Raw genomic sequence first — 12,951 nt, forward strand, 5'->3', positions numbered from 1 at the left:
TTATTTTTTCTTTGTCAATCACGTGAAAACTATTGAACGTTATAATTAATTTCTCATAATTAGGCAGATCCTTTCCCCCTTTTTTAATGACAAGGAAGCAGGCAAGGATAATATGTTTATCTTCAGAATGAGACGATCGCCTCCTGGCTATTTCTTTTCATATTGAATATATTATGTAAATAATAAAATTGACAAAAAAAAAAACCTACTCGCTAAGTTTCTTTCGCCGGTTCTCAGGTCGGAATATTTTCTTTTCTGAACCGGTGGTTGTGTTTAATTTGACAATCAATAAGTAAGTGTAATGCTTCTATTTTGTATAAAGGAATTTGAGTTTGAGTTTCTACTCTATTTATTTCCTTTCTTTAATATATATGATTGTAATGTATATAATAAATTATTATTACGACTATTCGTATCAGTATATTGACGTACTCGTACAATAGGGCTGGAAGTAATATCTTATAGAGATACACTTTCCTTTGTGTATTTCGTTTATATGAAATATTCGTAAGAAAAGAATTGAAACATACAAAAACAACATAAAAAAACGACGACGACTATTTTGAGGATAGAACGCAACCGTCCACGGATAAGACACCACTCGATGGACTGATGGACCTCTAGGACCTCTAGGAAGGCCATGTTAGGAATTACCAGGATACGCAGGTTAACCTCGATGCCCGTACCCAGCTGTTAGTACCCTAGGCAGGTAGGAAGACCCCAATATTGGCGACGAAATTATCATTAGTAACCTAACACTAGAGTTAACGAAGCGTTTGACAACCATGTGTCACTTCGATACAATTTAACCCTTTCGCTACATGGGTCAAGGGTGTTTCCGATTATCATAAAATGTACACGTGTTTATATATCTATTTAGTTATTATAACGCTTTAGCGTTGTCCCGCGGTCTTATCTGCGTTTTTATATTATTCATGAATGTATGTACGTAAACTTTAAAACCTTTACGTACAAATGTCGTTTAGGGTCTAATTAGTTAAACGACAAAATTATCTAGAAGAAGGAGAGGACGCATTAGCCCAGCAGTGGGTACCTACATGTTGCTACTTTAGTTGAACAATAATATTGTCTTCTTTCGAATGTCAGTGAGAAATCAGAGTTTAATTAAACTCCCGCTAAATATCGTTTAAAATGAATGCCGTTAGTTGTGATAACATTTGAAAAGCTTAACGGATTTGATGAAATAAAGACTAGAAGGTACTATAGCTGATGGTAGGGCTTTGTACAAGCAAGGGACATAACATCTTAGTTCCCAAGACTGATGATATAAGGAATGGTTAATATTTCTTACGACAATGGTAACTATTTTTGACGACCTCCGTGGTCGAGTAGTGTACACTGGTTTTCATGGGTACGCCTATACCGTATCGGTTTTCATATATACGGTTATAGTGGCGTACCCCACTCCAATGTCCCGGGTTTGATTTCTGGCCGAGTCGATGTAGAAAAAGTTCATTAGTTTTCTGTGTTGTCTTGGGTCTGGGTATATGGTACCGGTATGTGGTACCGTCGTTACTTCTGATTTTCCATAACACAAGTGCTTTAGCTACTTACATTAGGATCAGAGTAATGTATGTGATGTTGTCCAATATTTATTTATATATTATTTTCCTTCAGCTTTCGCATTAGCCCGTCCGCCTATGTTTAATATAAAAATTCCTTAAGAATTCTGCCTATATGTAAATTTTTCTCGTCTTGAATATCCCGGACAAATAGACCGAAAGATAAACACAAAATAAAAAAAAATAACTGGTTTGGTTTTGGTAACTTCTACCCGTATTAACTTAAAGACAGACAGTCAGACACATAAATTTTATTTATTTGTAAACATTGTAATAATTATATTATTCCTTTAATATATGTCTACTAAATAATTAGTATTTATCGACTTTGATTGTCTTACAACATTGATTTGTAAATAATTAATTAATGCATTGATTATATTCCTTACAAAGCAGTAAGTTAGTACTAAGTTATTTGTTGGTTCTTTTATATTATTATTTATTTATTACGTATCTGTAATTTAATCGGGATCTATTTATTCAATAAGATAAATCTTGATATGTTTGCTTTATAAACATGAATAACAAGTTTGAATAAAATATAAAACTCACGAACACTTAGAAAGTGTCTAGATATATTAATAAGTTTAATTATAGTAGGCCCGTAGCACTGCTAGGGGTTCTACGTAGCGCGTAGCCACTTTGAACCAATAAGCCGCTTGCCTTTAAACCGCGATTAGAAATAATTATCAGATTTTTTTTTATGGTATAGGTTGGCGGACGAGCAAATAGGCAATCTGATGGTAAGTGGTCACCACATAGGCACTGAAGCTGTACGAAATTTTAAGAAATGTTCTTACATCTCCAATGGGACCAACCAAACTTGGTCGTTACACTGGCTCTCTCATCCTTCAAACCGTACACAAAAATACTGAGTACTGCTCTCCGGCGGTAGAATACCTGATGTGGGTGGCACCTACCCAGACGGGCTTGCACAAAGCCCTACCACCAAGTAAAATGTAAAATGTTTAAGGCTTTGATCATATTATTGTTCACTTTATTAAATATAAGGAATACAATTATGATATACTTATGACGGTATTAATTTGAGTCATTAATAATGTTAAATATATTTTCTAATACATATAAAGATTGTAGCTATGAAATAAAACTAGTGTTCCGGATTTTGCTGCGAGATACAAACAGAAATCAATAAGAAAATAAAAGAAGAGAAGTGAGAATGAGAATAAATCATTTCTTAAAATACGAATAATACCTCTAATCGTAAATGTATTTCAATACTAAAACTCAACTTTGCCGTTTCATAAATTCAAATCATTTGTAAAAAATACATTGGTAAAGAAGCCATATTATTCAATACAGGATTATATAGCTGATAAAAAAGCGTGGAGTTAATACTTGTTGACTTCCAGGCAGGATATATTACATACATATATAATTGTATTTAACTGACATGACTGTATTTTTAAATGGTGAAAAAGAGTAACTACTGAGTTTCTTGCCGGTTCTTCTCGGTAGAATCTACATTCCGAACTGTTGGTAGTTTCACTTTATATAGTTTGTTAAATGACGATTGAAAAGCCTACTTGAATAAAGTATATTTTGATTTTATAAGATTTGACTGTTTGTGTATTATACTCCGATCAGCTGGCTACGCTCCTTAAGAATAACAAACGTGATCGATGATGGTATCAAAGTCAAAGTCAAGGTCATTATCATCATCATATAGCAATTTAAAATTCACACATACATATGTAGGTATATTAGTATTACTATTCTGTAATGTTATATGTTTTATGGAAAAATATAAATAATTTTGTGAGAAAATTCGAAACTCATAACTTTGGTAGAAGGAACAAAACAAACTAATCACTTCTGTTGCTCGACTGCATGAATAGTTTTTAGAATTTAATTCCAGACATCGTCTAAATGACTCTGTTGCCAAATAAAAAAAAAACTAAGGTACGTTTGTGTGCAAAAGGTTATACAATTGGTGAGTTTAGGGTTTATATTAGGACACCTTGGGAATGAACCGGTTTCCTCTGGTTATTTTTGCTATTGAATCTTTGTAAACAATTATAAATTGACAACAAAAATCGGCTAAGCTTCTTATCCGTTGCGGTAGTTTCCGGACCGGTGGTAGTTTTTAATTTGATAACCAATGAGTATGTGCAATGCTTCTATAATATCTTCAATTGATTTCGATTTGATTTATTTAATAAGTTACTTTGTAGAGTAATCTATATAAAAGCTGAAAGTTACAAAATATACAATAATCAAATTATACTAAAATATAATAGAGGTACATTTTATTTTACATAATACTCTACAACATCTGCAAGTAATATTATATATTTGATTCCTGAATTGGACTTCGTATAAGTTTCCTCGTCTCTTTTGATGTGCCTATTATACAATGCTCTGAGAGTATTGTACTCGGCGAGTTCCCAGATGTACATTGAATGGGCTTAAAGGAATCTTTGTAGGGCGATTGAGAAAGGGGTCACCCAAGGACGTCCACTCGGCCCCTCGTTGTTCAATCTGCATACAACTAATGAACTCAAAATATGTGATAACGGTTTTAACCGTTTAAAAATAATGATAATTATATTTAACACGTGTGAGATATTTTTTTCTTATTGTTTGAACGTTTTCTAAGCATCAAATGTCTTCGTCAAAGATTCGTATTCATTTATGGAATATATGTTTCGAAATTCACATCCCTTATTAAGTTTATATACTAAAATTATATAATATCAATACAGAAACTTCTGTGATATTTATGATAGCAAGGATTGCTTGTGCCTGTGTCTACACTGGCTCACTCGTAACGTTCCGGAAGTTGCTGCTTGAAGACTAACTAATGACAATTTAGACTGAATAGCACTGACCAAGTTAGGTCATGATAGTGATCGAGACCTAACTTGTACATCACGTGTAGCAGATTCTGCGCTTAGAGTGGTAATTAAACATCTTCATTTATTTGACAGAAAAATAAAAATGATTTTATTTGGCCGAACATTCGATTCAATTTCGTGAGATACGTCGTGAAGAACAAGTAAACCTTAACTAACAATGTGATAAAAATGAAGATCTCACTAAACGATCAATGCTAATATATAAAATAAAATAAACCATACACAAAAAAGGCCTTGACGTTGATTACATTTTTTAAAACGATTGTATACTAATCATGATGATAATTTTAGAGAACGTTAATTCAATTACTAACGTTATTTAATTAATGAAATGTAATTTTTAGACTATTTTCACTTCGGTTAAGCGTAAAACTTATGGAAGGTTTGGGTTCTATAAGAGTACGAGGAATGATGAACGAATTTACTGTTGAGTTATTGAGATTCTCTCATTCTAATACCGATGTACGGATAAATCCGATGGGGTTTTTTGTTGCATCGTTTTTTATACAGTAGAATATAAAATAAAATGTATATTTAATTAAATAAAAATAATATTATAAATGCGAAAATAATCTCAGTCTGTTACCTCTTCACGCTTAAGTCGCTGAACCGATTTAGACGAAATTTGGTATGGAGATAGTTTGAGTTCCGAGAAAAGCAAATAAGCTACATTTTCTTCACTTCCCGAGAGAATAAATTGGGGTGACGGGTTGTGTTCTATTAGTGAAGTTTAATAAATTCAGCTAGTATTTGAAAAGGTGTGCGTTACCATTATGAATATTATAACCAAATGCAAATCCGTCTTATTAGATGTCACGCTATCAGGTGTCAGAGGTCGAGCGATAATGAAATAGATTCTGTTGCGGCTACATACTCGTAGTTCAGTGCACTCTGATAGTCGTTGCTATTGTTACAAATATTGGTTTTCGGAGGAACGTGAATTACGCAATGAACTCGTGTATCAATTTTAAGGTTATGGTTAAAGATCCTGGCTGGAAATTTGCTGATCTTTGCGTTATATTTTCTTTTGAGTTGAAGGAAAACATGTTAAGGAAGGACTCTAAGATAAAGTGCGGAAAGATTTGAACGAATGTTTTCGAACCCATTTAAAAAAGTAAATGCTGCAATATTTTTCCTCATTGTATTTGTTTTTGATCTTTGCTTGGTTATCTTTTTATACTTTTAATTATTCCTCATTTCAAATGATATAATTTTATGTAGAATGATGACATTTTTCTTAAATAAACTTATATGCAATAAACTTTTATTCTTTATAAATATTTGCATCGATTGCAACTACAAGAATGGTCTTCTGAGGAAGAGTCTAAAAATATTCCTAACAATATAACGCCTCCATCGGTGACATCGGAATTCAATAGAGAAATGCTTCTAGGATTCTTGCCACCAATCCTTGCGTATATCATTTCTGTAATTCAGCCATTTTTAAATTTAGATTTATAGAAATAAAAAAATCAATTCCTAAATGAAAAATATAAAAACCTTTGCATGACTAGATCTATGAAATGAATCTATTGTTACCAAAATGTAATTTCTCCTTTTTTCTCACAGGTCACCAAAAAGTAAAGCATCGGAAGAAGACTGTGACACAGAAGCTCTTAAATCAGACCAAGAACAGTCTGACAATGGTAAAGATGGTGGCGCACTGGAAGCTAAAATGTCACTCCTCAATGGCATCACAGTTATCGTCGGTTCGATTATTGGCAGTGGCATTTTCGTATCACCTACCGGGGTCCTGAAATATACGGGTTCAGTAAATGCTAGTCTAATCGTGTGGGTGGCTTCGGGGGTATTCAGTATGGTAAGTGAATTATTCAAATCGTATACCAATATTGCTTTATAAAACATTAAGTTATACAATCAATAAGACTTCGACTTAAGTCTACTTAAGATATTAAAAAAAAAACAAAATACATGGGTAGGTTCAACCCACTCTATTTAAGTAGGTATTTTAAAGCCGTTCGGTATGTAGATTTTACTGAGAAGAACCGACAAAAATTCTGATAATACAGAGTTGATTGCCCTATTTAATTGCTAAACATCAATTTTACCAATGACCTTTGACAAATATTATAGCTTAAAAAAAAAAATAACCCAAATTTTGAGAAACTGGTTTTGAAATAATTTCTTGCCTTATCGAATCACCTAATTAATTATTATATACCTTTAATCATAATTGTGAGGTAATATTTTGTAGTTAAAGCAGAAAATAGAGTAAAGATATTATTCGCGTAATTAACAGCTCTAAATAATGACAGTTGAGTAACGGAAAAATCTAATTTTAATAACAAATTTAATCATTTTCACTGGAAATGTTATACCATCACTAATATATTCGAATTTCAAACTCGAAGAATCATTGTTTTCGATATCCTTGTCCTAGTTTTACGTTATAGCAATGTCAAGTTTTATAATTTTTATACGTAATTGGTCTGACAACAGTCACACTTGTTCAAACATGATGTAAGGAAATATTTTAAAATGTTCTCTGGGAAAAGGCTATTGTAACAATTTGAATATATATACTTTGGTGCAAATTTATCGCAAAGGAAAAATTATTAATTATTTCAAATACGAGACTCCTGTCCACTCTCCAGTCTTCCACTCTACCTAACAGGGATTGGCTGGTCACCGTCACGTCCACGCAGCTAGCGTACAACCTGTCCCCTCGATATGTTTCGAAGTTCGGTACGCTGTCGGTATTTAAGATGTGGAGGCCCATTTCGATAATGGAGTTGTAGTATTCCGTTCCGCGATGGTCTTCGGAGTTGCTGGCCCACCAGTGGCTCCAGGCATTCACGTCTCCTGCCACCAGCAAGTTGTTGGTTGGAACCCTGTGTATGGCTGCCCTTATTTGATGTAGGTAGGGGAGTAGGTCTTGGTCTCCCTCGAGTATAATTAGAATTATTAATTAATAATATAATTATTTATTAATTAAGTCTTAATGTTTTCAAAAATCCGAATATTCTGATCATGTCGTTATATTACAGTGTTGAATTAAATGTAAAACTACCGTCGGTCCGGAAACTAGATTCTACTGAGCAATACCACAAGAAACTCATTAATTACCCTTTTCTGTCATTTTAATTACAGAATATGTCAATAAAGTACAATTAAATTTAAATATATCCTGCCTGTAAATCAGCGTATAATAGGTCCTCTTTTCTATTACTATTATAATATTTTATTGCGTAATATACTTTGTTATTTACATGAGCCCCTAAATTTTTGAATAGGCCGAGTTAAAAATAACAGTTAAATCTTATCATAGAAAGAAATACTGTATCCCAGGAAGTTTGTATTAACTTTGCGATTTAGGAAACTAGATGTTATTAGTTTACCTTTCCTCCATGTCTTTTTTTTTGGTAAGTGGTCACCAGCGCCCATAGACAATGGCGCTGTAAGAAATATTAACCATTCCTTACCTCGCCAATGCGCCACCAACCTTGGGAACTAAGATGTTATGTCCTCTGTGCCTGTAGTTACACTGGCTTACTCACCTTTCAAACCGGGATACAACAATATCGAGTACTGTTATTTGGCGGTAAAATATCTGATGAGTTGGTGGCACCTACCCAGACGGACTGGCACAAAGCCCTACCACCAAGTATGTCAGTATATTTCTTTTAAAAAGGTCTTTATTATTGTAATAATATACATAATATTGTTGTAAACATTGTTAAGTAATTGTAAGTATATCCACTTCATTAAAAATCAACGAAGGAATTCCGAGTTCCAAGATTATAAATCGATCGGAGAGATCTTTTTTATAGTACAAAAACGGATCCATATAACTTTTGCGTTACCAGAAAGAAAAAAAATGGGAAGACTTAATACTATCAAAGTATACTAATAGAGCATCAATATTAGTCGTCTAACTTTTCCAACCGCGTATACTGCGGAGCTGAGTCTCCCGTCAGGGACGATATATGGGGATTCCATTAAAGTTTTGAGTCTAATGTAATCTAGTAACAGATACATTCAGATCACTAATGTTAAATTTTGCTTTCTTACATTTGCTAAGGCAAACATTACCCGTTTTATCTTTTTGGCATTTAGAACAAACTATTTTTTGTAAACCATTTGGTATCAGTGATAATGCATTGTTTACATTGGTATTTCGTGACAGCTTTTTTAACACGTTGATCTGAACTAAGATTTCGGGTTCCAACCTTTTCAAGCAACGTCTCATATCATCTAAGATCTGAGATGAGTTTCTGAGACGACAAAATATCGGGACGTAATGTTGAGGAAGTATATTTGCGAGGATTTGACCTGGATACGTGCACCCAAGGTTTCTTCAAGTAGTCGCCAATACTTGAACATACCTTGTGGCTGACGAGAGCAAAATATGCCGAAATGTTAGTGGAATCATCTCAGGATTTTTGATTTAAATTCTAGAGTAATTTCTTAAAGTTCTTGATTATTCAAGTACAAGGCATTAATTTTCTGTCGTATTCAATTCTTTTTCAACAATAAAATCTCTTATACTTTATTTAAGCATGTTTTTACTATTAGCAAAATTGTTATAACGTAAAGCACTATATGTAGATTCTACCGTGAAGAACTGGTAACAAATTTAGTAGTTTCTCTTTACAGACATATGAAACACAGTTTATGTACATGAAATACAATTAAATTCCGTCAAAAAGTATTGTCTCCATTTTTACGCGATACATTATTCATACGATAACAATGAAAACGTGTTAAAAATTGTAATAAGTACCATTAATTATTAGTCATTATGTTTATTTATTTTAATTTTAATCTACATATATATATTTAAATGCATCCATAATTTAAATAATTATAATTCCAATTATGACTAATATTTCAATACTCAAGGCGCATTATGACCGAATCGTATATCATATATAGACAAAAGTAATGACGCTCACTTATACCATCATACCCTACCTAAAATCTATTTCAACCACCAGAGAACAAGAGCCAAAAAAAATAATAATAACGTTTGACATCTACGAGTATTTAAACCGGGATATTTACCATTTTTTTTAATTTTATTTGGTGGAATTCGATATTTTGACATTATCTACGAATTTCTTGTTTACCAAATAAAAATAAAAAACATGGTAAATATCCCGTTTTAAATACTTGAAGTAATAAAAATAACCAAGTTAATTTAAAGTTCGACATCTAATTGAGGCGATATCATTGGAAAGGTTGAATAATGTATGATATTCTAATGGTTTTAGGAAAAAGTGAGTACTTAGGTGGTACATAGTTGCAGTATAAATTAAGATATATCTATGGAGAACAGTTAGTAGTGGACAATGTATGTAGGTGAGCTATTAGATAATTGCACGAAATACTTAAATCTAAGGTTTTTTTATCTTTATTCTTTACTCCATTATCATTCCTGGAAAGTAAGGATGTTGTGTGTCATAAAGCATTAGAAAAATAAATAATTTGTTACCGGCTTTTTTTTTCATTATAGCGATTCAAATTCAATATACGGAACAACATCATTCGGGTGAGCTAGTAAGGAATATACCTACAATGTATATTTTTAATTACGGAATTCTATATTTTTATTTTTTGTTGCCCTACATAATAAGAATTGTTTACATTCAGTCCTTAATATAGAAATAAAAATTAAAACTAATTACTGTACAAATCATGACCGCGGCATGACACCGTTGAATGCAATTTCGATCCTCTGGGAAAAACATAAAACCCTCCTGTCGCCAGTGGAGGCAATAAGGCGTGTTGTTATACCTTTAATAGAGGTTTTTGCACTATGACTCCAAGTTCCAAGCGTCAACTTCAAATAAGCGAAAAAAATAATCATTTTTTTCTTCTTTTATTCTCATTTATTATTTTATTTTATTTGCAATAAAATGCATAATATTATATTTTAACTTCATATTGATAGTTCGCTATTTTCGTTCTAAATAAATCACGACTGGTGACTACGAGTATACACTCCAGATAATACGAGAAATTAGAAAACACATTTTAAATGAAGGCCTGTCAAATAGACCTATAATTTAAACCCTAAGTTATATATTCTCTACAGAAACTATTAATTATTATTAATATAACAACCTCCGCTCATCGTTCCATCAATGACGAAGAGCATTACGATATTATTCTCAAATAACACTTTCGCACAGATTATAAAAACGCAAATCTGTCCAGTCTTTTAGCATAATGAACAAAATATTTGAATACTTAATATAATATACGTTACAGAATGTTTATTGATATTCAGCCAGAACCAAAGCCGAGATGGACTAGTCCTTTGAACACGTGAATCTTAATCAAAGATTGTACGGGTTTAAATCACACTCGAGCTTTCATCACCTACACGCATGATATGTTGGATGAAAATCTGCAACATCTATAACCCGCACAGGATAAGCGAGAACACCACCCCTCTTTTTATTACGCAGAGAATCGCATTTACGCGTTTTCCCGGAGAAGAGATATATTGGCTGAATGGCTGATTCTCAGAATACCGTAAGATAATGCGTATACACGGAGGACAGTAAGGGTATGCTTACACGTTTTATGTCACTGTGACGCCCTGGCTTTTGGCTTAATCGCATGTCCAGAATACTAAGAAGCAAGCGTATCTTGGGCGTTTTTTCAGAGGCGCCACGGGATCGCTTACGCATACCGTAAAAGTCACCATCCCTAAAGAACCAATCGGCTTTAAGAGTCAGTATGATTGCGGAAACAGATACCGTTAGGATCAAGAAAAGAATGCGACTATAAAGTATTATAATAAGTCGTGTCAAGGTTTTTTTAGCAATCACATTCGCAGACATAATCTTAACGCAATGACCTTCAAGATTTCGTTATATATGAGTCCACATCACTGTAACCTGTTACCGTTTGTAAAATATTACATTTATAAATAAAAGAAGCGCACATCGCACATTTTATAATATTAAGATTTTCTCAAGCGGGTATTCCCAATCATCTATTGCGATACGACTTGATGTTCATGTAAAAAATATTTACATGCTCCAATTTTTTATTTTGTGCTTTACAAAAATGCTTGAGTCTTACAGAAGTCCCATATGATGTATAACAGCAGACACGTCAAGTTGGTAATAAGCGACGTTAACATTATTTTCTCTCGGAAAATGAGTCGGTACAAGTTGACGGTCACCTCTAGCCGCGCGCGCTCATTGGTCAAATCAAAATGCGCGCGCTCGGTTTCCTGTTACATATTTCCGACCCCTCTCATGATATCACTGCGACAGATTATAGGAAATCTAGAGGAATGATGTAACACATTAAAAGTAAGTAAACTATTTAGCGCTCTTTCAATTGTAACGTATCGTGCTGACCAACTCACTGTTCCAACTAACAGGAAAACTTATAACTAAAGTAAAACTTAATAATTATAAATTGTTTTTTTTTTAAATAAAATTAAGATTTTTTAACTTTTATTCTTAAAATTAGTTATATTTAATTGTATTTCTGGGGCACCTCACAAATAGTCCAAGACTGGACATCAACAGCGAGGCGGTCGTCATCGGTGTCCTGTTTTTTGGCACCTCCTGCACCCTGGATTAAGGGAAACCTGGTAGACGTTGTCCTGCTTATATATATATTTATATATATATATATATATATTTATATATATATAATCTATATCTAAAATTATTTTACATGGCGATTAGTGGATCTTTAGAGAAGTTGAAATGCCTCAGTGCCATCTAGCAGTAAGTTCCAATGAAGCGGTTTCCTTTCAAAAACCTTCTACATGAATATATATTAATATATGCGTGCTAACTTTCATGCTTATCGTTAACGGTATAACCAACATCTATTTTTAAATATTCTCGATAATATTATTATTTTAATATATATGTGTATGTTATTAATATATACTATAATTGATTAAAACCGTATCCAATAGTTCTTTCCGGTTCTTCTTGTTTCTGGTTTCCAAAAAACATATATTTTTACATTTAATGTATCTTGTTAAATGATTCGAAATTGCTTGTAAGAGCTGAGGATTGCGGTACAAATACTTTGCTCTACAACAAGGCCAAACGAGTCTTCGACGAAATCCTCAACCACATAAAAGACTCAGACAAAATATCTGACCATACATAATGACCTCCGTAGTTGAGTAGGGTGTACACCGGTTTTCATGGGTACGCCACTCCGAGGTCCCGGGTTCGATTCCCGGCCGAGTCGATGTAGAAAAAGTTCATTAATTTTCTATATTGTCTTGGGTCTGGGTGTATGTGGTACCGTCGTTACTTCTGATTTTCCATAACACAAGTGCTTTAGCTACTTACATTGGGATCAGAGTAATGTATGTGATGTTGTCCAATTTTTATTTATTTATTTATTTATAACTAAAACTATTCAAAATATTGCAATAGCTTCTACCCGTCTGTAGTGTTAAGTAATCGCTCGTGTGTCTTTGTACTAAAAATAAATAAGGCATCTATTATACAATTCGATAAGATTTTTGTATCAGA

The 12,951-nt window shown here is 33.0% G+C and overlaps 1 protein-coding gene across 1 annotated transcript in view; it reads left to right on the plus strand.

Annotated features, from left to right (window-relative positions):
• LOC113396026 (large neutral amino acids transporter small subunit 1) overlaps positions 1–12,951 on the plus strand; it is a 40,467-nt gene that overhangs the window by 2,670 nt on the left and 24,846 nt on the right. Inside the window, exon 2 of the mRNA XM_026633795.2 lies at positions 6,032–6,281. Within this exon, the coding sequence (XP_026489580.1) occupies positions 6,032–6,281 (250 nt within the window). The remainder of the gene's footprint in view (positions 1–6,031; positions 6,282–12,951) is intronic.

The sequence above is a fragment of the Vanessa tameamea genome, chromosome 24 (assembly GCF_037043105.1).
Source record: "Vanessa tameamea isolate UH-Manoa-2023 chromosome 24, ilVanTame1 primary haplotype, whole genome shotgun sequence".
NCBI lineage: Eukaryota > Metazoa > Arthropoda > Insecta > Lepidoptera > Nymphalidae > Vanessa > Vanessa tameamea.